Source organism: Pseudochaenichthys georgianus, chromosome 3 (assembly GCF_902827115.2).
Source record: "Pseudochaenichthys georgianus chromosome 3, fPseGeo1.2, whole genome shotgun sequence".
Lineage (NCBI taxonomy): Eukaryota > Metazoa > Chordata > Actinopteri > Perciformes > Channichthyidae > Pseudochaenichthys > Pseudochaenichthys georgianus.
The window spans coordinates 16,503,492-16,529,387 of NC_047505.1; the positions used below are offsets into that span (position 1 = coordinate 16,503,492).

A 25,896-nucleotide genomic window follows, 5' to 3' on the forward strand; every position below is an offset into this window, starting at 1 on the left:
TTTGAAGCTGGACACTAGCAGGAATGATGTAAGATGGATCTTACCAACATTACAGATCATTCATATTTGACATAACCTACTGTCAAATAAATAATATTTCACACTCTAGTCATAAATGAACCGCTGATATACGTTCTTACAATGCCAATTGAATTAGTCTCTGATGATAGGATTGCAGATAAATAAATCAGCTCAGCTTGGCTGGCTCTGTCTAAAGACAAACTACACATACCAGCATCACCAAGTTAACTCATTTCCAAAAAGCATTGCATGAACAGAAATGTAATAGTGGTATGTCAATATGTGGTTTCAATGTGTCCAAAAATTCAGATACAAACGCTTCTAAAGATCTATTTAATAACTAAATGTGTCAAAATGTTAACCTGTATTGTGCACCGTGTTGTGTCGAGTGTGTTAAAGGTCCCATGTCTTGGCCACCATTGTTGAGGTCTACTAGAATAGATTTACATTCCAAAATCACATTGGTTTCTCACACAGCATCTCTGTATAGTATGTGTATTCACTCTCTGTCCGAAACGGCTTGTTGGAGTGTGTGTGTGTGTGTGTGTGTGTGTGTGTGTGTGTGTGTGTGTGTGTGTGTGTGTGTGTGTGTGTGTGTGTGTGTGTGTGTGTGTGTGTGTGTGTGCGTGTGCGTGTGCGTGTGCGTGTGCGTGTGCGTGTGCGTGTGTGTGTGTGTGTGTGTGTGTGTGTGTGTGTGTGTGTGTGTGTGTGTGTGTGCGTGTGCGTGTGCGTGTGTGTGTGTGTGTGTGTGTGTGTGTGTGTGTGTGTGTGTGTGTGTGTGTGTGTGTGTGTGTGTGTGTGTGTGTGTGTGTGTGTGTGTGTGTGAGGAAAAATAGAAGAATAGAATAGAATAGAATATATCTTTATTGTCATCACACATCAGTGCAACGAAATTCAGTTGGCATCTCTCAATGCAATACATAACATAAATAAGAACACATCCATAAAAACAGTGATAAAGCAGAGATAGTAGCAATAATAATCAGGGTCATCATATGCACTTTACCAGAATGTTAAAATATATAAAGCTACAATGTTTAAATATAAATAGTTACTAAAAAATATCAGTTGATACTTAATAAATATACAAATAAATAACATGGTATTTTAGGCTGCAGTCTTTGATGGGAAGTAGTGTGTTTGTATGTGTGCATGTTATAGTGCGTTTTGTGGTTGGACAGGGATGGGAGTGATGGAGGCCACAGCTCTGGGGAAGAAGCTGTTCTTCAGTCTGTTGGTGCGTGCTTTTATTGACCTGAACCGTCTGCCGGATGGCAGCGGTTCGAACAGTGAGTGGCCGGGGTGTGTGATGTCTCTGATGATACAAAAGGACAAGGACACTCCTCTGTTGGAGGGGCAAAGGAGCCTATTGGGATTCTTTTCAGAGTACTGAACCCACGGTGCCATGCGCGTGAACTGCGAGCGCCGGAGCCTCGCAGCGGCGAAACTGAGGCTCCGTGGTAAACGGGTTAGTTAAAGAGCCGGCTCTTCTTTTTAGTGAGCCGAGCCAAATGCTCCGGCTCACTAAAAAGAGCCGTAATTCCCATCACTAACGTAAAGAGATATACTATAAGAGACGGCTCAATTCAAGTCACGTGACACTCTCTCGGGTGGATGCCCTCTCAGCCCTGGTCTGGTGGAAACACTGATAGACACGTATTTTCTGTGTTAGAGTTTTACTCCCTACAGGGTGTACTTTGAGGGTTTGTGACTCTGCAGACCGTTTACATGCAGAAAAAGCTACATAACACACAAGGGGACGGGTATAACCAGAAAAGCATGACATGGGACCTTTAAGGATTGCACAATCAGTGCATAATTCAACAAAAAAATGTAGTGACCATGAAACTCGTACTAGTGTACCAACAATCCCGCAAATCATATCACTGAGGCATAGCAACTCGTTTCATCTGGGTTCCTGCTCATGTTGGTGTGGAGGGAAATGAACAGGTGGATATTCTGGCCAAACAAACACTCAGAATTACGAACACAGACATTGAAGTTCCACTTAGCAAAGTGGTGGTTAAAACATTCATACAGAAATATGCACAAACAACATGGCAAGAACATTGGGACATTAGTGATACACTAATTATTTTGTTGTCGCATAAAGCAGAGCTTCACACACACCAACACCCTTCAAAAGAAGGGAAGAAAATGTAATTTCTCGGATAGAATAGGTCATACTGCTCTCAATCATACATTAAGTATAATAGGAAAGCATGCAACCGGAAAATGTATACACTGTACCAACCAGAAACTGTTGAACATGTTATACTGCATTGCAGGAAATATATTACTCAGAGGAATGTGCTTTTCCAGACACTGAATGAAGAAAGCAAATGAAAATACCATGACTTTTTGCTATCAGGGCTGTTAGGGAAAACATCAGGATATTGTGAAATTATTAAGTTTCTAAGAGAAATTGATCAATTTAAAATAATCTAGTTTTATTTCATTTTTCTTTTCTTTCTTTTGTTTATAATTTTTCTGCATAGTCTCTAAAAAAATCTGCCCCTTCCTTCAGACTTCCTTACAGAGCCCCTCCTCCAACACACACACACGCGCACATGACCAATGAGGGCACGAGATAAGTTTGTGCACAGATGGAAGGCTGACAGGCAGGCAGGCCATCCAGTTACTTTAGCCGGGCCGGCTCAGATGATTGGTCGTGCTTTTTACAGCGCCACGGCTTCCACAGATTAAATGTTTTTATGTATTTATTGTCAAAGCACTTCAGATATTCATTGCTATCGGGATGTTCAGAGCATTCCATGGAATATAACAAAAAGTGTATCTCGAGCCGGTTTCTGAAACGTACCTACCCCACCTTTAATGAGCTGCAATGTAACCCTTCGGACGATTCCACACAAATAAGAACACTGACAGATTCAGATTGTACTTCTGTTTCTGACACCATTATGGAAAAGCAGTACAGAGAAATTAAATATGTGTCCCTCAATCCAGTCTGTGTATTAGTTTGTCTAACAGTCTTCCTTTAAAAAATAGGCTTGATCTGAAATCCTGCTTTTCAACCACATGGTCAAAATCAGCCCAATATTAACTATGACATAAAATAACTAAATACATCTATGATACTTTCTCTGTTTTCCAACAATAAACTCATCTCAGCTTTCCTGTTTACAACTCTCACTCACTTTCATCCTCTAGCAAGATATCATAACAAGACTACTTCTTGTGACTGGAATTTCATTTTAAACAGTGATGTAACCGGTATCGGTTAATTGAGATTTCAAAGTAAAGCATTATTAGCTGGCAATATAGATTGGAAAATACTCAAAATATAGCGAACACCTAAACCAAAATATTGCTTTTTCAGATTTCCCTTTCTTTTAGGCCACTAAAATATATGTTGTTGCTGTGCTGGTGTTTGCTTAACTGGCTTTGTGCCACAATATAACCAAACCATCCCGTTGACTCCACATCATGTTAAAACACGTTACATGTGTTTGTCTGCTTAGTGATAACAAACATGGCATAATATGTGAATAAGTGAAATGTAGATGTGTTGGTAACTGTTTTCACTTTTGGCCAATATTTATGCTAGGCTAAATTAGCACATGTTAAGACAAACGCAGCCGAAATATGGGCATAAAAAAACAATGACAAGCGTGTATGAATGTACAACCATGCATATGTGCAATGAATTATTTTGACTTCAGAGCAGGCAGGCAGCCTTGCTCGACTCTACAGTGGAACAATAGCTTCCTCTGTGTGGCTTTGATCTAATAAGGGAGATGGTGGTGGGGGGTACGAGAGGTTGTTCATGGAAGCAGAGAGATAGATTTACACTGATAGCGAAACAGCCACTCCATGAACTGATTTGATTTCAGCTTGAGCAAAGAGCTTACGATAGAAATAGACATCAAGATTGACACCATGACTAATTTTAGACTGTAAAAGGCTTCTCATTCAGCCTTAATCAGAGAATAATTATAGTAAGTATTTGTTAGTCAAAAGCACTATGTGTTAATGAGGAAAGCTCCTGTATGCAGCAAGATAAATATTCCCTTCAAATAAAGGTGCAAGACGAGAGGTGGCCTTAGTAATTATTTAGTACAAGTACTGTAGAAAGACAGGGTGTTTTCCTTTGCCTGTATGTTATATAGTGTGTATGTTATATACATAGGTTTTTCAAAGCAGACTGGGCTCTGGTTTTAGACAGAGGGTGAAAAGAGGTGGCAGTATGAGAAAAATAAATAACTCTTTGAACAATTAAGCACTTTCACATCTTACAGAAGTGGCACAAAATATAAATATATACCTGAACAATTGCATAATAGGGCCCCTTTAATAAATGCTGGTGTATTTTCTTAAAAAACGTTGAGGCAAATCTTACCCAGTTACATTTCTGACCAATGAGAGAACAGTTTACTTGTGCAAGGCCTTTGTTTACAACTTTTTGTTTGAACACAACCAAGCCAAGGGGAAAATGCAACAGTGGTTGTATAGGGTTAGCTTTAGGCCACTGAGGTGCCCTTTGTTGACCACATTGTTGCATACATTTCATTATCTGATACAAAGTTTCCAATTGAAAACTCAGTCCATTTAGTTTCCAATGACTGTTGTCCATTTAACTTAAATCATCTTTCCATCAGCATACAAACAACTGACACCTCAAAAGACAATAACTACACTATCCGTGTGGGTGTGTGTCTGTGTGGTCAAAAACCTTCCCGGCGAAACCTCTGAGTACACAAACACTGGTTCCCAACTATATCATAAGCGATAATTGGCTCCTACAGTCGTATGAAATGTGTCATTCTTAGCAGAGTGGCAGACATTCTGAAGTTAGTGGTTTTTCTAAAAAGCTGTACTATCAGTCCGAAGAATTAAATCAAGGTGCTGTAAAACCAAAGCTAATTGCTAAAAGAGGCTTAAAAGCGCCATAAAGCTAAAGCAACAATCCATGAATCTGAATCTGTGAGCTCCTCGGACAGTAATAATCTCCAATCAAAGCATATGGACTACGAGATTACAAAGACGACATGTGCACGTGCAGAAGGAGGACATATGAAAACATATTTACAGATTCTCAGAGCAGATGTAAAGGTAATAAAAACGAGTGATCCTCAGGCAGCCGGTAAGATGTGGTTCTGCTTCAGGCTGAGGGCTAATGTGTTTGTTATCACCTCGAGCAGATGGCCCAGCAGTGAGGAGAGTCGACAAAAATATTGTCACATGCATATGAAGCATGCACACACCCACATAAGGCTAAATACGCAAGCACACGCACTTTTTTACTTGCGCATGAGGCCAGGACAACATACGTGTGCACATGAATACGCAGAACTCATCTCACATGAGAGGATTTTTAATGAGCACAATTCCTTCAGATACAGACACCTATAGCAACCTACGCAGCTAAACACATTCCCACCCACACAGCAAACGTATATAGGCCACACACATTCACTGAAAATCCACCCCCCAGCCAAACAACTTCCCACATCTTCACACTTTACTCTGAATCCACTCTCACAAGATTGTTGTGCTATATTTGTTCAGCTTTTCTTGCTCATTATCTACTCTCTTATTCCATTTCCTCTTGTCACGCTTTTCATCCGCCATCTCAATCATCAGGTATTGATCCGTCTCCAGGGAGGAGAAATCAGCCCTTCTCCTTCCCTCTATGTTTAGTCATACAGTAGGGGAGATCTCAGGAAGAGCCACAACCTGAGATGGAGCAAAGACTAGGATCTGATTAAATAGTAGAATAAAGACTGTAAAATAATGAACCTGCTGACGACCACACTCATCTGCAAATATGTTTCACATTTTAGCTTATATTTAAAGAGGCCTTATTATGCGTCTTATAGTTTTGCCTTTCCTGTAGTGTTCAGGTTTTTTTGCATGTCTGCAAAGCCTAAAATCCTTTGTGTGTGCCAAGGTCAATCTGAAAATAAGGTTGGTTTTGAAATGGTTCTGACCTTTCCGAGACAAACCTGGGTTCAGCTGAAAGGTTTCTACCGTGTTGACAACACACACAAATAACCGATGGTGTGTTCAGACACCAGCCCTCCGTCTCAACTCCGTCTTTCTCTCAGAAGGGCACATCGATCCAGAGCCGGAGCAGACTGACTCAGAATGTCAAACACGGGTATAATCACAGCCAGAGAGATTGTATAGATAACAGATCAGATGACAGTCTGACGGCTGAATCATTACCCAGCTGTGAAGGGAGGGTTGACTGTTGCTTAATGAAAGGAGAAGAATATGACACCTTCTTCGTGGCTTGTGCTATAGTATCATTATTTTGTCTTTTCAAGGAGGTCTTCTTTGACATTTTTGCCATATTTCACATAAACATGGCCTCTTATGTTTCATGCTTACTTTGCCCACAGCTGGGAATTGTCTGCATAAAGCAGAGCTCCACACAGGCATCACTTAATAGAGCAGCAGGGAGTCACCAGTACCTGTAGACAATGAGTATGGACAAAGAGCTTACAATGAGGAGACAAGGAAGTTGAAGTTGGATGAAGTTTTGTTGGCCACACACTAGTCAATTATATAACATGTTTTTACTTTTTTGCAGCCAAGTTGCTGTCTTTGGAGTATGGGTTGATTTAAGGTAAAGACTTAGCCACATTATTTTGTATGATGAGCTGATTTATATGCTTCAGTTTGTTTTGTTTTTCTTTATTGAACCTATGCACAAAGACACCGGTTCACTGACAAATTGCCTGATGATTGTGATTGGTCCAAATAGATACAAACATGCCAGAGAATTGTTTGCCCAAACCAGAATGATAACACGGGCAATCAGACCTCCCTCTCACTGAGATAGCCAATGTGTGTAGGGTCTTCTTCTCAACACAGCATTTAGAGCCAAACATAGTCAAACTAAAAGCAAAATAATCCAGAGACTCAAAATCCATCTTTTTAAAAGCTTAAACAGTGTTGACAGCCGAGGACACTAAACAAATAAGCGTGCTCCTCAGGAGACGAGACGTGTCTGCAGCTTGTTCTCTGTTATGTTCCACCTCTGCCTCTACCAGTCCCAAATCCTCCATTGGGAGAGGAACTCTTTTAGCTATACAAATGTTGTTCAGCACAGCTAGTGAATTCAGCGCCAACCTTCTATCCAAGGCCGCCTGAATTCGGCCCACTGGGCATTCACACACACACACACACACACACACACACACACACACACACACACACACACACACACACACACACACACACACACACACACACACCTCGTCTGAGACCAGTTTGCCACGAATGCCCCCCTGACATTAGAGTGCTCCTGATAACCTCTGCTGACAGGGGGTCAGCGTGCAACCTCCTCAGCTGCCAGGATAACGTAGCATTATTAATGAGCTGTTATTCACACTAGCAGAAAACAAAATAATAATGGAAAGTAGGTGAGAAAGTAGAACTATGATGGCAAAGGGACGCAATTAGCTTGAAAACATCACAATGAACTGATATGTGACTTCAAATATATGTCACAATCATGAGGCTGAAGCACTGACACAAACATCATTTATCTAAACGTTCAGTAGGTCCAACTGAGGAGGTGCAGAGCAGATCAAGAGCTCGGATGGATGGATGGATAGATACAATTATTAAGTGCTGGAAGATCTGTTGTTAAAAGGATGTCACGTGAAACAGGTTTTATCTGATCATTCTAACATCTCATGAATGCAGCCTGTATGTGTGCGCTATCTCACACTGTTGAAGAGGACGTGTTATGCTTTTCAGGTTCATATTTGTATTTTGTTCCTGTACAACAGGGGTCGGCAACAGGCGGGCCGCGGTCCGGATCCGGACCCAGACGCCGACCTATACGGCCCCGGACCTATAATCAATACATTAATAGGGGATTTCAATTTTGACGGGGCAATTCTATTTTAACCGCCGCCGATAGGGGGCGAAAGAGAGGAGTGAGCGATACAGGGGGAGAAACACAGAAGAAGAGACGAGAGCGGCAGAGAGAAGCGGAGAGGAAAGTGAGTGAAGAGAATAATTAGCGATACAGGGAGAGCAGACGGAGAGGAGAGTGAACAGGTGAGTTAGCGGCGGACAGGGAGAGACAAATAAAGTGGACAGTGAGAACAGAGCTTTCAACCCTGAGTGGACTCATTCATGTTCATCCTGCCCACTGGGAGCACAGAACCAGTGTGTCTCATTTGTTCAGAGACTGTGGCGCTCATTAAAAGTGAAACGCCACTATGAGACAAAGCACAAAGTCAGAACTGAGGTCACAAAAAATAAGCAGTCTCAGAGCCCAATATATAAAACTAAATATCGTTCCAGGGCAGACTAACCGAGGCTAACCAATGAGCACCTGCACTATGAGAATGGCCCTGACACCATTTCAGCCCAGATTTATAAACTCCTGGCAGGACAAGCTCGAGCTCAATTCTCGCACTGAACAAAAAAAAGTGAGTGAGGGACTGCAATATAAGAGGGAAAGAAAGAGAAACTTTAAAACTGTTCAATTGTTATGATGTGTAAAGACTGATATTGTTCTATAATCAGCTGAAACTGTTAAGTCATGATGTGAAACGGTTAACAAAGAAAAAGGGAAAATGCAGCCAGGGAGGAACATTGCACATATCCACAGTATTTACTGTATATCTGTATAGTTAAATGTTAATTGACAATAAATACTGTTGTTTTTTAATTGTACTTTCTTTATTTGATTGGCAGTCAGTTGTTGATTACATGCAGACGTTGATAAAGCTGCAGGTCACTTCAATATATATCACACTAATTCATAAAGCAAGTTAGACATTTTGAAGTTCCGGACCTTTGCATGGGGACATTTTCTCTAACTGGACCTCTTTGCATTTTAGTTGAATACCCCTGCTGTACAATGACATGTTTACATGCTTTAATGTTCAAAATCACCTCTCCCTTGGTCTGAAACTCAGATTGGTAGTTTTTCCATTATTCTGCTGACAGACTTACAATATCAGCTGAAAGCATTGGCAGAGGTAAATTGGTGTGACCAATCTAAAATAAATTAAAGGAAGGAGTAAGACACAAGAAAATGCTTGAGCAAATTAGTAGAAAATCCATGTGCTTTTTCCTGCTTGCCTGGACACATTTTTCTCGACTATTTTCCATTCTGCTCATTTATGTTGCTCCTCTCTGTGCTTAACTCCCATGGGTACTCATTACGGAAGAGCTTTGTTTGATCTATTCTTTCATAGCTGTTTGAACCAGGAGCATCAAACTCTCTAGGGAGTAGTCGGTCGACGTGACTGGTTAAAACGGCTGCCATTATACACACACAAACAAACATTATTTCTGAGTGCAAGCTGCCATTATATGAACATGCCCATCTGCTGCAGTGCTAATTTTTTTTTGTTTATCTTTTCCTAAAAGTGTGCTCAGATTCATAAAGGAACATTATTATATCTGCATCGAGCTAGACCTGAAGCATCTTGAATTCCTCTAACTGCTGCAGTGAGACAAGTCATCACACAAAAACAATCAGTTGTGCCTCGGTGCCTTAAGTACAATTAAATGCCATAATTAGTCCCCATTTAAAAAGAGGTCGCTTAAGTATAAACACACAAGAATAACATTTAGTTTCAAGAGTAAATAACTGCAAGGCATTGCTTCTGTAGAAATAGAAAGAGAAAATGTATAACACATTAGTGGGTACATGATGATGTACTCAGAATCCAACACAGTATAATAAGCAGGGACCCTTACCAATTACACTCCATCATATGACACCCTTGAATCTTGTCAAAGGATAGCGCACACAAACATGCTTTCTGTCCATAATATTCCTACATGAAAATATCATTTACAGTTAGCTTTCCAAACGGATCCATTCCAACATATCCGAAACAAACAAAAACAAATTCAATTTTGAACGGAATCAGTTTACCTTTACATCTTATCAATGATTTTAGTGTCAGGTAAAAAAGGGTTACATTAGCTTTTTCTTACGGTGGCCAACCTGTGCAAACGCGCTACAATTGCCAAAGATCATTTTGATTAGGAAAACGTGCTACACTTTCAAAAACGATGTAAATATAAAAACACATGCAAATGAAGAAACATTTTCATCAACTTGACAACACATGCACAGCATTTAGAAAACATTTACCAACTTGACAAAACATGCGGAGCGTTTACTTAAAGCTGCATAAACAAAATGTTGCAAATAAAAAAAGCTCAAGGTCAAAACCAACCTGATCTCACCAGAATGCGTGACTCCACCACGACTCCTTAACACCACAATGCGTGGTGGAGTCACGAACTTTGTTACATTTGCGTGTCGGCACCACGCAAACAACCCCAATGTAAAGTGAATGAGGCTCCTTTGTCGTGGTGCACACACGCATTTCTACAACGTGCATTGTGTGTAATGCAACTGTTAATTTTATTAAATTAGTTTGTTTTTAAGGAAGGCCAGAGCTTCAGCTGTGTCAAATAGATTGTTCCCTTTAGTTAACGTTATTTAAAAGATAATGATCATGTCTTGTATTACGAGCGTCCATTCCCATTGGATAACGGAGCATTTTACACCCGGAAGTAAGTAGCCTATTCTCCTTACTGTCGATTGATTTTACAGTGATATCTGCACTACTCATCGACTAAAAAACACCAAATTGTCCTTGTTAATTACACAACATTGATTGGTTTGAATTGTGTGCAATGCTTTTGTATTTTCCCCCTTCGATTCGGAGAAACAAATATTTTTTCGGAGTTTTTGGACGGCAGAAGACACTACACTACCCAGAATCCTCAGCTATCGTTTGGGACTACACCATGAACCCCGTGATCAGTCCTCAAGTTCTTTGATTGGTTGACCTCCAACTGCATTCCATATGAAAAAAAAACGTTTCGTAAAAGAGAAAATCATACTTTATTCAGCAGTGCTTGCTTTACTCTTTGATAGTCATCACATGAATGCATTGTAATAAATGGTTTGGCTGCATTAAATATTACACATCTGTCTTAGTTCTTTATTTATCTACAGAGATCGGGCATCAGAATACACCGGAAACTATTCTTTTACCGTTCTGTTTTAATTTCACAATAAAGTTAGTAGTAATATTTTGTTTTTATATTATTGTTTTTTATTAACTACTAGACGACTGGGTCATGTTAAGACCATCTTTTTTTGGTTGCTATGGGTTTTTTCCATCGCTTTTGTGTTACAAATATCAAAACAATAACAAAATAATATTCGTCGTAAACTAAACCGGAAACAACAGTATATTTTATTTTGTTAACACTGTAAACTTGACAGCCTTTTAACCCAAACCACCTACTGGTTAAAGCACGTTATTACACGTTTAGAGTAATTGCAATGCAGGAAGATTGTGTTGCTTTTTAATGACTGTTTAAAATGCCTTTTTCTTAATGTCTTTCATTTTTGTAACGCACTTTTGAATGTGTTATATTTTATGAAAACATTCAAATATTAAGAGTACATACAAAATAGTGGGAAAGTAGAAGGTCAATTATATAAATATAGAATAGAAAATATCAAGAAGATACTCAAATGATATCTAGAGTAAAACAGTTTAGTGCCTGATAGGAGGATGTGCTAACTAATAAGGCTTTAATTAAAGAAATGTGCAGAATACGACAGTGTAATGGTGGAAGTATACACACATTGATAGATGTCTTGTAATGCACTGTTGATGAACCTGTGACCCAAGTTGTTCATTCATTGCATAACTACACTGTTGTGTATATGATATGTCAATAAACCTTAGAAAATCTTGAAATCTTGAAAGGGATGTGCAAAATAGCAATTATATACAGTCTTTAATGAACTATTAGAGAATAACGAGTAATGAATATGCTTTAAACGGATCTGCAGATAAATATTTAGTCTTCTCAAGCACCAACTATCAAATATCTCGCCTGATTGTTGGCACTTGACAATCACCTTCACTGAATTTCATTCAGGTGTAACTAAAGTCTGATTTAAGGGTTGTTTATATTTCACATCATTAATCCAAATCTGTAAAGTAACTAAAATAAATGTAGTGGAGTAAAAATACCAGGTTAACCTTAAAGAAAGCCGTCAGGATTATAAAAGACCCCATCACCCCAGCCACAAACGGTTCTGTCTGCTGCAGTCTGGCAGGCGGTACCACAGCATTCGGACTAAAACCACCAGACACAGAGACAGCTTCATCCCACAGGCCAGAAGACTATTAAACACCTGAACTTAGAAATAACATTCATCTGGTTGCTACTTAGAAATTATTTATCTAATATATCATATTCCAATCACTTGTATATAGACTCTTATTGCACTATTTCACTATTTTTTCTGTGCATCTGTTTTATTGCGTAGCACTGTTGGAGGAGCCTGTGACCTAAGGGGGGGAGGAGGGGGGGTAGGACACGTTCGATTCCTGTTTTGAATAGTGTGCCGTCGATGGGTTTCATTCCATTTCAAAGTCCTTTTGGACGCTCTGTGTAAACGTCGCGCATCCAATCACAGAGGTTGAGGACTGATCACGGGGTTTGTCAAGCTAAGCACATGGTGTAGTCCCAAACGATAGCTGAGGATTCTGGGTAGTGTAGTGTCTTCTGCCGTCCAAAAACTCCGAAAATATATTTGTTTCTCCGAATCGAAGGGGGAAAATACAAAAGCATTGTACACAATTCAAACCAATCAATGTTGTGTAATTAACAAGGACAATTTGGTGTTTTTTAGTCGATGAGTAGTGCAGATATCACTGTAAAATCAATCGACAGTAAGGAGAATAGGCTACTTACTTCCGGGTGTAAAATTCTCCGTTATCCAATGGGAATGGACGCTCATAATACAATACAGGGGACATGATCATTATCTTTTAAATAACGTTAACTGAAGGAAACAATCTATTTGACACAGCTGAAGCTCTGGCCTTCCTTAAAAACTAACTAATTTAATAAAAATAACAGTTGCATTACACACAATGCACGTTGTAGAAATGCGTGTGTGCACCACGACAAAGGAGCCTCATTCACTTTACATTGGGGTTGTTTGCGTGGTGCCGACACGCAAATGTAACAAAGTTCGTGACTCCACCACGCATTGTGGTGTTAAGGAGTCGTGCTGGAGTCACGCATTCTGGTGAGATCAGGTTGGTCAAAACACAATGGAAAGGGGGACAAGGGGATAAGTAGGGTTGGGTACCGAGAACCGGTTCCGGTTCGGAACCGGTTCCAACATTTCGATTCCAACGGCATCATTTAGAAATGTGAATTTCGGTTCCGCTTTTCGATTCCTGAGGAAATGTTTCTCGCCGCTCTCCGTAGCCTGCTGCATGACTGCGGCGGGGCGGGAAATGTAGCGTTGTATCTACATTTCCTACAGTGTAACCTGAGACTAGGGCTGCAGTCGGATAGTTTAAAAATCAGCTCCTAAATTCTAACCCTATCGTCTATTCCTTGACCTCTGAGTGAAACGTCACGGGGTTAAGGGATAGTGGATAGGAGAATTTAAAAGGACTTAGGAGAAGAGACTGCGGTACTTTAGAGAATCCGAATGCACTTTCACTATCCGACGTGTTTATGATGCGCCAGCGGACGTCATTGTGTGCGTCTGCTGCTGTGGGGAAACTATGGAAACCACAATTTTCTATACAGCGGACGACAACATGGATGTTTAATAAGAACGAGGGACTACTGTAAACTCATCTAGAGACTCTGCACCGTGCTCTGATGCTGCTGCTTTGCTTTATGAACGTGGACAACAGAGAAACATATTCTTCAGGACCAAAGTTGGAATTGAAATAAAAAAGGAAAGTGAAACTGCTCGTCACCCTCTCCCTCCGGTCCACATTAATACAAATGATCCCAATACGTATGATTGTATGAACTAAAGATCTTAAAATCAATACAGATGTATTTATTATAAACGTTAGTCCTTAACATCTATCACTGTGTATATCACCATTCAAACATCTTTTAAAAGTTGAACAAACCCCACACAGCTCAGTGAAGACTGAAATGTTGACTTTATTTGATCATTTCAGTAAAAACTAAGGTTCATATTTCTCTCTTTGATTATAATACTGATGAACGTTCAAAACAAAGCACTTTGGCAACTTACCACCTATGTTTTAAAAAGCTTAATAAGCACCGTAACTTTCATGATATAATTTCTCCGTCATAATCGTTTTTTTCCGTGAACGGCCGACTGTTGAGTGACGGCAAATGCTGCGGCTGCAAGGCATTGTGGGGCAGCATTTTCGCTTCTCCTGCCGGTTAGGGAAGTCCAGTGGTTCCTAAGCTAAAGGAGGTTATAAAGGAAGTTTGAAACCTCCTTTCCTATCATTCTCATCATTCTAGAGTATTCGAACGGCATTTATCATGGCTGCCACTGAGGGACTTCCGGGTCATTTCACTCCTTTAGGAAGGTTCCTAAGCTAAATGGACTATTCGACTTCAGCCCAGGGCCGGCCCGTCGCACTGGCATTATAAATGTTCGCCTAGGGCGCCAGATCTGTGGAGGCGCTGCGCTGACAGCTCTGGGAGAAAAAATAAATGTTTTGACCGTTGGTGCTCATCCTAATTTTCGGCCTTGATGTAACAACATTCATAATTAAGTAAATGTAACATCCTTTTCACCCCGGCTACACTTTTCATTTGCCCTGTACGATGGGCGCTGCAAGTGATGAAAATGGGGGATGTTGGCTTATCTGGCAACCGCAGCTCACAGCCAAAGTGCGCGTGAGCGAGGGAGAAGGGGAGGGTGCACTGGAACCGGCGCTGTTGTTATTAGCATCTGGTGCTAGCTGCTCTGACGGAAGAAGAAGATGTTTCTACAATGATGTGGAGGGAGAGTCCTCTCCAGTCAGACTGAGAGGCTGATAACTACAGCTCAGTGAGGTAAAGGACTCTGAGGGTTTAGATAGTTCACTTTAGTCTAAGTTATCTCAGTGGGTCTCAAACGTTTTGATCACAATTTATGTAAACACATATTTCCAAGGCTCTCCTTTATAATTATTGGGATAAAACAGGTTTGAAATCATTCCAATGTATACTATAGGACAGTAAACCAGACATATCGTTTTAAACTGGAGATAAAAAGATATGCATAAATAAAATAGTAAAATAAGATATGAATGAACAACAAAAATAAAATGCATTACATGTAGGCTATTTGTTATTTAATTATTAAAATGTAAACTGATCTTTTTCATATGGGTGTTTAGAGTTGTACCCCCTAGATCTAGTCTCTAGTAATTCTGCGTGTGCACCAGATTGAAGCATTTTACTTCAAAATGTTCAAACATTTCTTCCCGGTATGCCTGAGAGGCAGATATGCTTGTTTTTCTCAACAAGAACTGTTTTTAAAAGTTGGACTGTTGCAGCTTCAGTGGTTCTCAGGTTAAAGTTACATAGCAGTGAATATAAACAGACTGATTAATGTGAATATTACTTTAAACTAACCTGTGTAAAAGTTTCTCAAATAAATGTAATTTTTTTTGGTGGAAGAAGCATGTATCATTTTTTTACCCTGCCCCTCAAAGAATCGGAATCGAGAACCGTTAAGAACCGGAATCGAAAAGTAGAATCGGAATCGGAATCGATATCGTGGAAATTCAAACGATACCCAACCCTACTAATAAGTGATGCACACAGCTGGGACCAGAGGGCTTGTTGACGTTAGGGGATTATAAAGATGTCAAACGTTCACTGGAAACTTGCCTAATAAGCTAGTTTTATTGGCCTTTTTTAACAATGATTCCTTCCGATATTATGAATTTATTTTTCGCCTATTCCACCATTAATGTTTCATCAGGAATCTTGCACAGGAATTTTGTTTATCACTGAAAAAACAGAGCAGCAATAAAATCAAATCTAAAAACCTTTCAAAATCTAATTCTAAATCTATTATAGGCTTGTAAAAGGCTACAGGCACAGTATAAAGTACTTTTATGCAAAGGCTCATACTAATGGAATAGTTACAGTGGAGGATAATATTTGCATTTCATTGTTGTCAAATGTCATTGTGATGTAATTTTAACTTTACTTTGCCAAAATATAAATAGATTGTAAAAATATATAAAGATCAAATCAGGTTTTCAATTTACACCTAGATTTCATTGTGCTGTTGAATAACGGATACACATTGTTTTAGACAAAAAGGAAAATCCAGTTGCTTTATAATACCTCCCCCTTAATACTGTGACATATATTTGACAGCAGTGGCGGCCGGCCCATAGAGGCGCCGCCCCCCCTCTTCCCGCATTAAAAATAAAAAAATATATATTTAAAAGATATATATATATATTTTTTTATTTGTAATAAACAAGGTAAATATTATATAATTGGTATCAGTAAAATGTATAATCTACAATAAAATCTCATTTAAAATTGTGTTACGATGTCTAAAGTTACTGATAAGTCACATGTTTCTTGCCTGGCCTTGCCCGTGTATCATTACCCTCTCTCGTCTGGGCGCTATGCACAGCGCCCAGACGAGAGTGCTACTGTTGCTATCTTTAAACTATGCCGCCAAAACATAATTTCAGCCAATCAGCGTGGTCAAATCTGATGGTCACAGGGCGCCTACGTCAGCGCCCAGTACAGTCTGTGAGTTGTTTGGACTCGTATCCAAGGAGACAAAACAGGAAGCTGTCATTCACTCTGGAAGCTATCATTAGCAGCTAATGAAAACTCAGTTTTTGACATAAAAATGGAATTATGGATTATCAATACTTTTTTCAAAGTGACAGACACATTGGATTAATCAATGGATTAACCTTCAGCCGCGTTTCTCGTTTTTGATCAGAATAACAGCAAAAGATGAGCATATCTCCGTGTTTTGCTACCTAAAGCTACGTTGTGTGATGTCTGTATTTGCTTCCCCTGTCGCGAGTTCTGATCGCTCAGTGATGATACTTATATTTCTAGAATCTGTGGAATCTCAGCGTGTTAGCTAAGCTTGTTTGTGCATATACGATAAGTATATCGATTGATTTATACCTAGAGTGCGTTAGCATTTTTTTTTTCACTCAGGGCTCATTTAGATGCTTCTTGTGAGACTTGTGTTTTGTTTCGGTAAACATGGTTCATATCATCAGTTAGCTGAGTTTCTTCCTGTTAAATGAGCAGGACACATGAATAGTTTATTACATTTTAAGAAGCCCTGAGACACAGTTTCGTGATAAAAAAAACGGGGGGGGAAAGCCCCTTAACAGGTTAAATGGGAATTAAATCATTTTAAGTCATTTTGAGTGTTCCCAAAGCCCCGGTGTTCTGCAGTTTGTGTGGGCCTACTGTACTGTTGCACAGTTTATACTGTAGAAACTATGTCCAGGACAAGGTGTTTGGAAGATTCATAGCTAACCACATTGAAGATTATGGAGGTATTGATCAGTCTTCTCATATTTTTAAGCCTCAATTTGTCCTTTCCACCAGCCGCCACTGTTTGACAGTCGTATTATCTATGTGTAGATTGATCAACTGTGTTGAGCACCGGACATGGAAGACCCTCCTCGGGGTCTGGTAGCTCTGCATATGATATACAGAGTCCTTTTGTTGTGAAGGTGCCAACAGCTCCACCTGCGTGTTCCTGCTTCTGTTGGTTCATTACAGGAGGACAATGAGAGCACTTGTCTCCAATAAAAGACACATTAATATCTCCTCTGCTGAGAGCGCTCTGCTGGACTCAGGGATTGTGTGTGAGTGTTTTAGGCACATTTGTTTTGATGTTTCCCAATGTGCAGATGAATGCTTGCTCAATTTGCGAGTATTGTCTGTGTACGTGTGGTTTTATTGTTTGCCTCCTTGTACAAAAAATACTTTTTGTACCTTACAAAAAATGTCATGTATCAAATGTGTTTTTCAACCTTTTATGGCTTCAACTAACAATTGTTTTCATTACCACTTAATCAGCTTTTAATTGTTTTAATGGTTTATCAATAGAATTGCAGAAAAAAGTTAAACATGTCCGTCCCAGTTTCAAATATTTCAAGATGACATCTTGTTTCGACATTTAAAAACCAAAATATCTTCACTTCTAAAAAGGGGTAAATTAATAATATTTTTTCTCAAAGCAATGATAAACCTGTGAGTTGGATGTAGAAAAGTCAGAATCAATATAGAATTGTTTTAGTTTAAAGTCAATTCAGATTGAACATAGTAAAAAGATGTAAGCTATAGTGTCCGTCCAACAAAAACAAAATTACTTATAGTGAAAACCACCCTTGAATGATGGGATAGTAGACTAAAAGCTTTAGGAATTCAAACTATAACATATAATAAGTACCTTGTATCCAGATTGATGCAAAACAAGTTAAATGTGACCTTTTTAGAGAGGTTTAGAAGAAAAGAAAAACACTTCTGGGGTCATTTGGGTGGATTTGCCATATTTTTGGCCCCCCTCGATCAATTTTGATGATTGACACCTCTTTTGAACCGTTAGAGCCAATAGAATTGAGAGGGAAGTTCCTAAATCCACCTACACGTTACCATTGAGGATTTCTTTTTTTATTTATTTAACCAGATAAAAAGCATTGAGATAAAATCTCATTTGCAATGCTGACCTGGCCAAGAAGGCAGCAACGTAACACATGTGTACACATAACACAAACATATAAAATGCAGAGAACATAACTAAGAAAACAAAAGATGAAAAAGCAGTCACTACATGTTGCACATTAGGACAGAAAGAAAGGTACACTACTTATTACTTCAAGAGCAGCTGGTGGTAAGGACCTCAGACAACTTCAACTTAAAACATGCTATAGAGACAAGTGCCGTCAATTTGAGGCGTGATTGAAGGTCATTCCAAGATCAAGGACCATAATAAAAAAGAGTCCTTTTCCCAGCCTCAGTCCGCACAGCAGGAACCTGGAACCGTATCCAGGCACTGGTTGTAAGAGTCACAAACTGGAGCAAATCTGGCACATATGTACAGTGGAAGCTTACCTAAAATGGCTTTATACATTAATAAAAACCAATGCTGCATCCTACGCATACTAAGTGAGGACCATCCAGTTAGGCTATACAGTTTGCAATGATGAGTCCTATAGGGTGCATTTGATATATAACGCAGTGCAGCATGGTAGAGTGGGTCAAGTTTGGCCAAAACAGTGGGACAGGTAAATCTATAAATGGTATCACCGTAGTCCAGCTGGGACAGGAATAAGCCAGAGACCAACCTTTTACGGGATGAAGTTGAAAAACAACATTTAAGTCTGTAAAGGAAGCCAAGAGTGAATTTCATGAATGAGAGTGATGCGCGCACGCAGCTTGCCCAAACCGAAAGCTATGTTACGCACTGAAAACTGAAAACTAGGTTATAGCCATAAATATGATGATGGATTATCAGTAGGGCTGCTCGATTATGGCAAAAATCATAATCTCGATTATTTGGGTCAATAATTGATATCACGATTATTAAAAACGATTATCCATTTACTTTGAAAACATCCATTTATTGAAGAAAAATAATTTGAACAGTATGTTTTGAACAGTTGATTACCCTGAACTGTAAGTATAATTCAACTGAAAAACCAATGAAAAATGTTTTAAATATATAAAAAATAAATAAAAATGTTTACTTCGATTATGTTGTTTTCATAATCGTTGCAAGCCAAAATCGTAATTGCGATTAAAATGCGATTAATTGAGCAGCCCTAATTATCAGTAATCATTTCAAAAAGGGACACAGTGATGATATTTATACCGCTGGAATCTGTGGAATCTCAGCTTTAATCTGATATCTTGTTTGTGCAGATTCAATAAGTAATAAAGTATTTCTACTGTGAGTTCTGTGCTAAGTGCGTTAGCATTTTTTCGCTCAGGGCTAATTCAGAGGCTTGGCATTAGAGTTTCGTTTAGAAAAAAATTGTTAATGTTGTCTGATAGCTGAGTTTCTTCCCGTTAAGTGGGTATGACACATTCATAATTTGTTAAATGTTAAGAAGCCCTCAGACGCTGTTTCTTGCAAGATGTTGCGTTTTCCCCCCAGTACCGGGGGCATGTGGCTTAACTGGTTGAATGGGCAAACATTTAAAAAGTTTTCATATTCCATTATCGATTTCCATGTGGCTAAACATTTGAAACTCTGTATTTTTGTAATAATTCTTTTTTTTTATGTTTCTCCAGACAAAATGCTGCTCCCAGCAAGCGTTCTGATTGGCCTACTGTGCCTGAGCAATGCGGGCGGTGCGTGGGGTTTCGCCCGTCTGCAGGACGACGTGGAGCTACGCTCGGCTTTCTCGGTTGCACGCACCAACAGCATGGAGGGCGGGCCCAAGATGACCGTGACCTTTGACGCAATTTATGTCAACATTGGTGGGGATTTTGACCCCAAGACTGGCTTGTTTCGCTGTCGCATCACCGGGGCCTATTTCTTCTCCTTCACAGTGGGGAAGTTCCCACACAAAGACCTGTCAGTGATGCTGATGAAGAACAGGAATGAGGTGCAGGCCATCGTGTACGAGGAGAACGCCGGCGAGGAGAGGAAGGTAGGTTTGAGACCTCTCAAACACCGCTCATCACTCAATCAGATCGTTTGTGGGTGGGACTAAAGTTCCTTGCTGACTGGCTTTGGAGGTACTCAACATTTTTATTTGTCGCAAAAAGTCCAGTAAAAATATCAAAACCAACAGTGAATATATCTATAGTGTGTGTACATCAAAGGCTGAGATATTTCCTTTCTTTGTTTGACAAAGCTCCATTGTTGTCCAATAACAATTAAACGCACAACAATAAGCCACACTGTTGCAATGGGTGACATGTTTAATGAACACACAAGCTGTAGTTTATTAAGAACGACTCCAAAATACACCTACTGCCAGAAATACTAATAATGTGGATTCATCCATTGCTGGAACTAGTCCCCAACATACTGTCTGCACTATTTCCCCCAGTTTGATTAAAAAGAAAACTTGAGTGACCAGCTCTTTAAGCACATCTTTTTTTTTGACGAAGAATTAAATATTCATTTCTGACCCATTCTTAAAGCTTAACATTCGGTATGGATATCAGGCTAATGATCATTCAACTTCGAACATGCAAGGACTTCTTAAATTGAGGAATAGTTTTAAATTTCAAGACAAAGGTTTATGTTTTTCTTTAGCTGGATATGCTGGTAGGTGTTATTCTGAACTTTGGACAGCCAGGCTAGCTGTTGTTCCTGCTTCCAGTCCTTGAGCTAAGCTAACTGACGCCATGCTCAATCAAACCTTCTCATCTAAATGCGTTTCTTAAAAATGAATTCTGTGTTAGGATTGGTTTTCCCTCCAAGGTAATGATTACAAAAGGTATTTATGTGGAACTCTGATAATAAGGCCTGCTTTAATCCTCAGGTGCAGAGTCAGAGCGTCATGCTGCAGCTGGAGTTTGGTGACACCGTCTGGCTCCGTCTCCATGGTGACCCTCGCTATGCGCTCTACAGCAACACGGGACACTACACCACCTTCAACGGTTACCTCATCTACCCCGACACCTACGACTTCCAGACACACCACCACCATTCTAACTCCAACTCCCAGCAGCCCCAGGAGGAGAACAAGCCCCTGTTGAACAGCAAGCAGGCCACCGAGAACATCAGGTCTGAAACAACAGACGCACCGGTGGTGGTGGTGGTGGAGGAGAAGGAGCAGCAACATCAGGAGGTAGAAGAGGAAGAGTATGACGACGACGAGGACGACCAGAGATCTGCCTTCTCGGTAGGGCGCACCCAAAGCATTGTGGGAGTCAACCAAGTGGGCCTGCCGCAACACCAGCCGGTCAGCTTCGACACGGCGTTCGTCAACATCGGGGAAGACTTTAACGTGACAGAGGGGGTGTTCACTTGTCGCGTTCCTGGAGCCTACTACTTCTCCTTCAACGTGGGCAAGATGCCGCAGAAGACGCTGTCCGTCAAGCTTATGAAGAACCACCTGGAGGTGCAGGCGATGATCTATGACGACAGCCAGGGCGAGAAGGCTCTGCAGAGTCAGAGTTTGATGCTGTCGCTGAAACCGGGAGAAATCGTCTGGCTCTACTCCCACCAGAAAGATGGCTTTGGAGCCTACAGCAACCACGCCAAGTACATCACCTTCACTGGCTTCCTGGTATATCCAGACTTACCCAACACTACAACCACCACCGGAGCCAGCCAATCATATGCAGAAAAGAAGCCCTAGCCACAGCATAGGGGCTTGGGATTGAACATTGTGGGGGGAATTCAGTAAGTGGAGAAGTCCGAGTCCACAAAAGGCGTTGGGCAGTTCGTGGGTAGCGTGCCGAATGGAGGAAACTCACCGTTGTCTTTGACATTTCCTCTTACTAGGAATTTCTTCACAAAATCACGGGGACCTTTGACTGAGTGCAATGCTTAAAAGAAAATCTCTTCAAATTCCAGCTTTTAGCTTCCCAGGATAAGACTTCATCATATTCAAACGTGAAACTTCGAATGACAGTAATGTGAACTCAAATTCAATATTTCACTCCATAATGAAAACTGCGGCATTACCTGTTCACCGCCGTGTCAGCCAAACCACCACAGGGAGATAGATGTTGTACTTCCATGACATTGCAATTCAACAACGCTAAAACTACCCACTGTTAGTTATTCTGTTAGTGGTTTATAATCAATCCAGAAGGGCACTCTTGGAGCGCAGAATTCGACCAAGAGAGTTTTCATAAGTGAAAAATAATGCGTATATACACCCTTGGATTTGGATACCCTCCTAAATTGAATATTTTCTTCCTTGTCCAATGCTGCACCCTTCCACAAAGTTTAATGAAAATTGGCATGTAGATTTTCTGGACAAGGTAATGATTTTTGGTACTTGACATTTCCTGGGTTTGCATTCAGCATCTCCCATTAAAGTGAAGTATTAAAGTCACCCTGCCTACTGTACATGTAGGTGAGGAGGTAATCTCAGTCATTTTCATTTTAAAATAAAAAAAATTCTGTAAGTGCATTTGTAATTATTGTCAAAGACTTGCTGTTTCTGCTTGTATGTAAAATGTCACTTTACTTTAGTTCTGTCTTTAGAGGCATGTGAAACTGATACAAGCGTGTGTTTCGTGTCAAAAAGAGTCTTCATTTTATTTATATCAGAGTGTTTCTCGCTCCGATGCTTAGCCACAGCGGGAGCAGAGGAAACCAACCGTTCTGATAAAGCGCAGACTGCATATCCATCCCAACTGTTGACCACATGCCACCTCTGGGCCTGCGGGGATGCGGACCTTAATTTGATTTCTAATTCTAGCAGCAGTTTCATTCATTTCTTCAGATGGCGTCCACTGTGGGGAAAATTGAACAGCTTCTCCGAGGCCACTGTAATATGCATGTCTGTTTAATTTCACACCGCCGGGAGAAAGATTAACCTTGACTTTATGAAATCACCTACTCTGTTGGAGAGGCACCGTGTGAAGTGATACTTTGCTGTAATTGAACATTTACATTTTTTTTTAAAAGGTAGTTTTCTGTGAAGTGAAGTTATGCTATAAATGATAACACTAGGGTTCTGCTAGCAGGCTAGTTTATTTTAAGAGAATGTACATTTTAGACCAATATAAGTAAGGATTGAACACAGCATGAGTGGGCACCAATATCAGTTTACAGAATTCTAATTATAAGTCTACCAAAGCAAACTTGGTTTGGTTTATTTGATTTCTGCTGTCATTAAAAGATGAAAATAGTTTTACGTGGTGCTGAAGGCATTGAGAAATGACAGTTAATGTAACACTAATTAATATTTTTGTGTAAACAATGGACCAAAAACTCACCACAGCAATCATTTTATTGCTTTGGTTTATTCTTACCGCCATTATTAACTTTCCAGACATAAAAACCCCAAACCCACGAAACCCTCAAATGACAGACACATTTAGAGACTAGTTGGAGAACATGGATAGAACCTTTCCCAGCTTAAGAGCAATCTGTCTTCTCAGGAGATAGTGGAGACCAACATAAGAGCTAAAAGCAGAGAGTTACATTCATCACTTCAATGAAAGCATGAGTCAAAAATAATGATAATGTTGCTTCGTGTCTGCTGATTGTGCGAATAAAAAAATGATTGCTTACATAACAAGATTTTATGGCAAGAAATATACTATTATAATACAAAGACAATGTTGTTTTTACAGATTGTTTGAAAGGTAACCAAGTGACCAAAAACATCTGACTGCAACTTGCCATTCCAGAAGCAATGTTGCCAAAGAGGTCAGAAAAGAAACGGCTCAGAAGAACATATAGGCGTAGAAAGAAGAAATGTTTGTTTGGTTCTTTTTCTTTTTCTTTTTGAAGATTTTGACCTTTTGAGACCTTGAAGAGCTACGGGAACAACACTTTGGTTAAATTATTCATAGACATACAGCTTGGGCACTGGTTCTCAACCTAGGGGTCAGAATAAATCTGAGGGGTCACTCGACAATTGATAATATAAAAAAGAAAAAGGAAAAAAATAATTCCCATTTCCACACTGAGGCCATAACCTTTCAAAATAGGTACTACGTAGACCTTTTAGGGCTCGCAAGCCAACCCACATGCAAAAAACTGTCCATTGAAACGAATTACAAGTTGAGATAAAGATATCTATCCCCAGATGGGAGATGTGGTTGTTGCAGCAGCACAAAGGCATAATAAAAAGGGATAAATAAAGAGAGTACAAATATAAGTATACTTAGAATACATTCAGGTACATTTTAAGACAGTATTACAAGTGAAACTGACTGAATATTTTCACAATACCACTCAAAGCTAGTGAAAATCCATACTGAAAAAAAGAAAAAACAAGTACTGCATTGTTACATCGTTACACAACGGCAAATCACAGAAATGAAGTAAGTAAAATGAAGGGTTCTCTTGGTGTATTTCACTAAAATATCTCAAATTAAACACAATCAGATAAACCTGAAAACGTGACGAGTGGGGAAAGCAGAATTTTCTGAAATTAGCTGAAAGTCCCAAGCGTCTTCACCTCACAGCGTTCTCTTTAGCACCGGGAGAAATGGCCTCACACACCTCTTCAGAAAACTAATAAGCGACAGCAAGTCTCCGGCGACCTCACACTCTCACCAGGCATCTCTGTAACAGTGTTACTAATCGACAATTTCCTCTCCTCTAGTCAGAAAATGACACAGTTTTGGACAAGAGATGCACATTTTTTTGCAGGATGAAATTGCTGTGGGTTTGCCACATTTCAGAAAATAATGCATTCTGTTCAAATCCAACCCTTTATATAATTCAGCCTGAGAGAGACTCCAGTGCTTGAGGGTGGACCTGTGGCTGCTTCAGCTTTACTTTGAGACAAACCTGACCCTGTTCAGTAAGTCATGATCAGAACTTGTGGTGTGTGAAATGACTTGAGCATAACTCATCTGAAGCACTTATGTGATGCATGCATGTAACTAGAAATACAATTAAAAAAGTTGTCATGACTTGCCGACCAGCTTTACAGGCCCAGGTGACGCCTGTTAACCTGGTATTTTTTATTAAAATGAATTATCTGTACAGTAACTGACAATATGTTGGATGTTCCTGGTCTGTGCTTCTTTCTTTTTGATAATCCTGATGAAAGATGGATCATCCTGTATTAGTAACTACTGTATTTCCAGCAGACATGAGTCAAAATGTGGTTGAAAACTATCCAAAATAAGAAATTGTGTGTCTCAAAAGCACAAATCCAACCACAATGAAAAAAAAGAAAAAAATAATTATATGTTGACCAATGTCTACAGTAGTCTGGTCCATGTTGACTCTTGTTTGAGTATTTCTTACATGTAAAATGAATGCTTCATTGCAAATGTTTGACAAAATAAAACACTGGAAATGTAAAGCATGTGTTCTCATTGCATCCATGATGTAAACTCAGATAAAACCATCAGCTGTCAGAGAAATTTAGTCTGCATTTTATATCGTGTGCTGCAGCATCATCTGCTGGCTGACTCCAGTATGTCATAAATACTACA

At 39.8% G+C, this 25,896-nt stretch overlaps 1 protein-coding gene across 1 annotated transcript in view; it reads left to right on the forward strand.

Moving 5' to 3' along the window:
* c1qtnf4 (C1q and TNF related 4) overlaps nucleotides 1-25,763 on the forward strand; it is a 41,562-nt gene extending 15,799 nt beyond the window's left edge. Inside the window, exons 2-3 of the mRNA XM_034077694.2 lie at nucleotides 20,092-20,453; nucleotides 21,297-25,763. Coding sequence (XP_033933585.1) covers nucleotides 20,097-20,453; nucleotides 21,297-22,118 — 1,179 coding nt within the window. The 5' untranslated portion in view covers nucleotides 20,092-20,096 and the 3' untranslated portion in view covers nucleotides 22,119-25,763. The remainder of the gene's footprint in view (nucleotides 1-20,091; nucleotides 20,454-21,296) is intronic.
* Nucleotides 25,764-25,896: the final 133 nt, after the last annotated feature.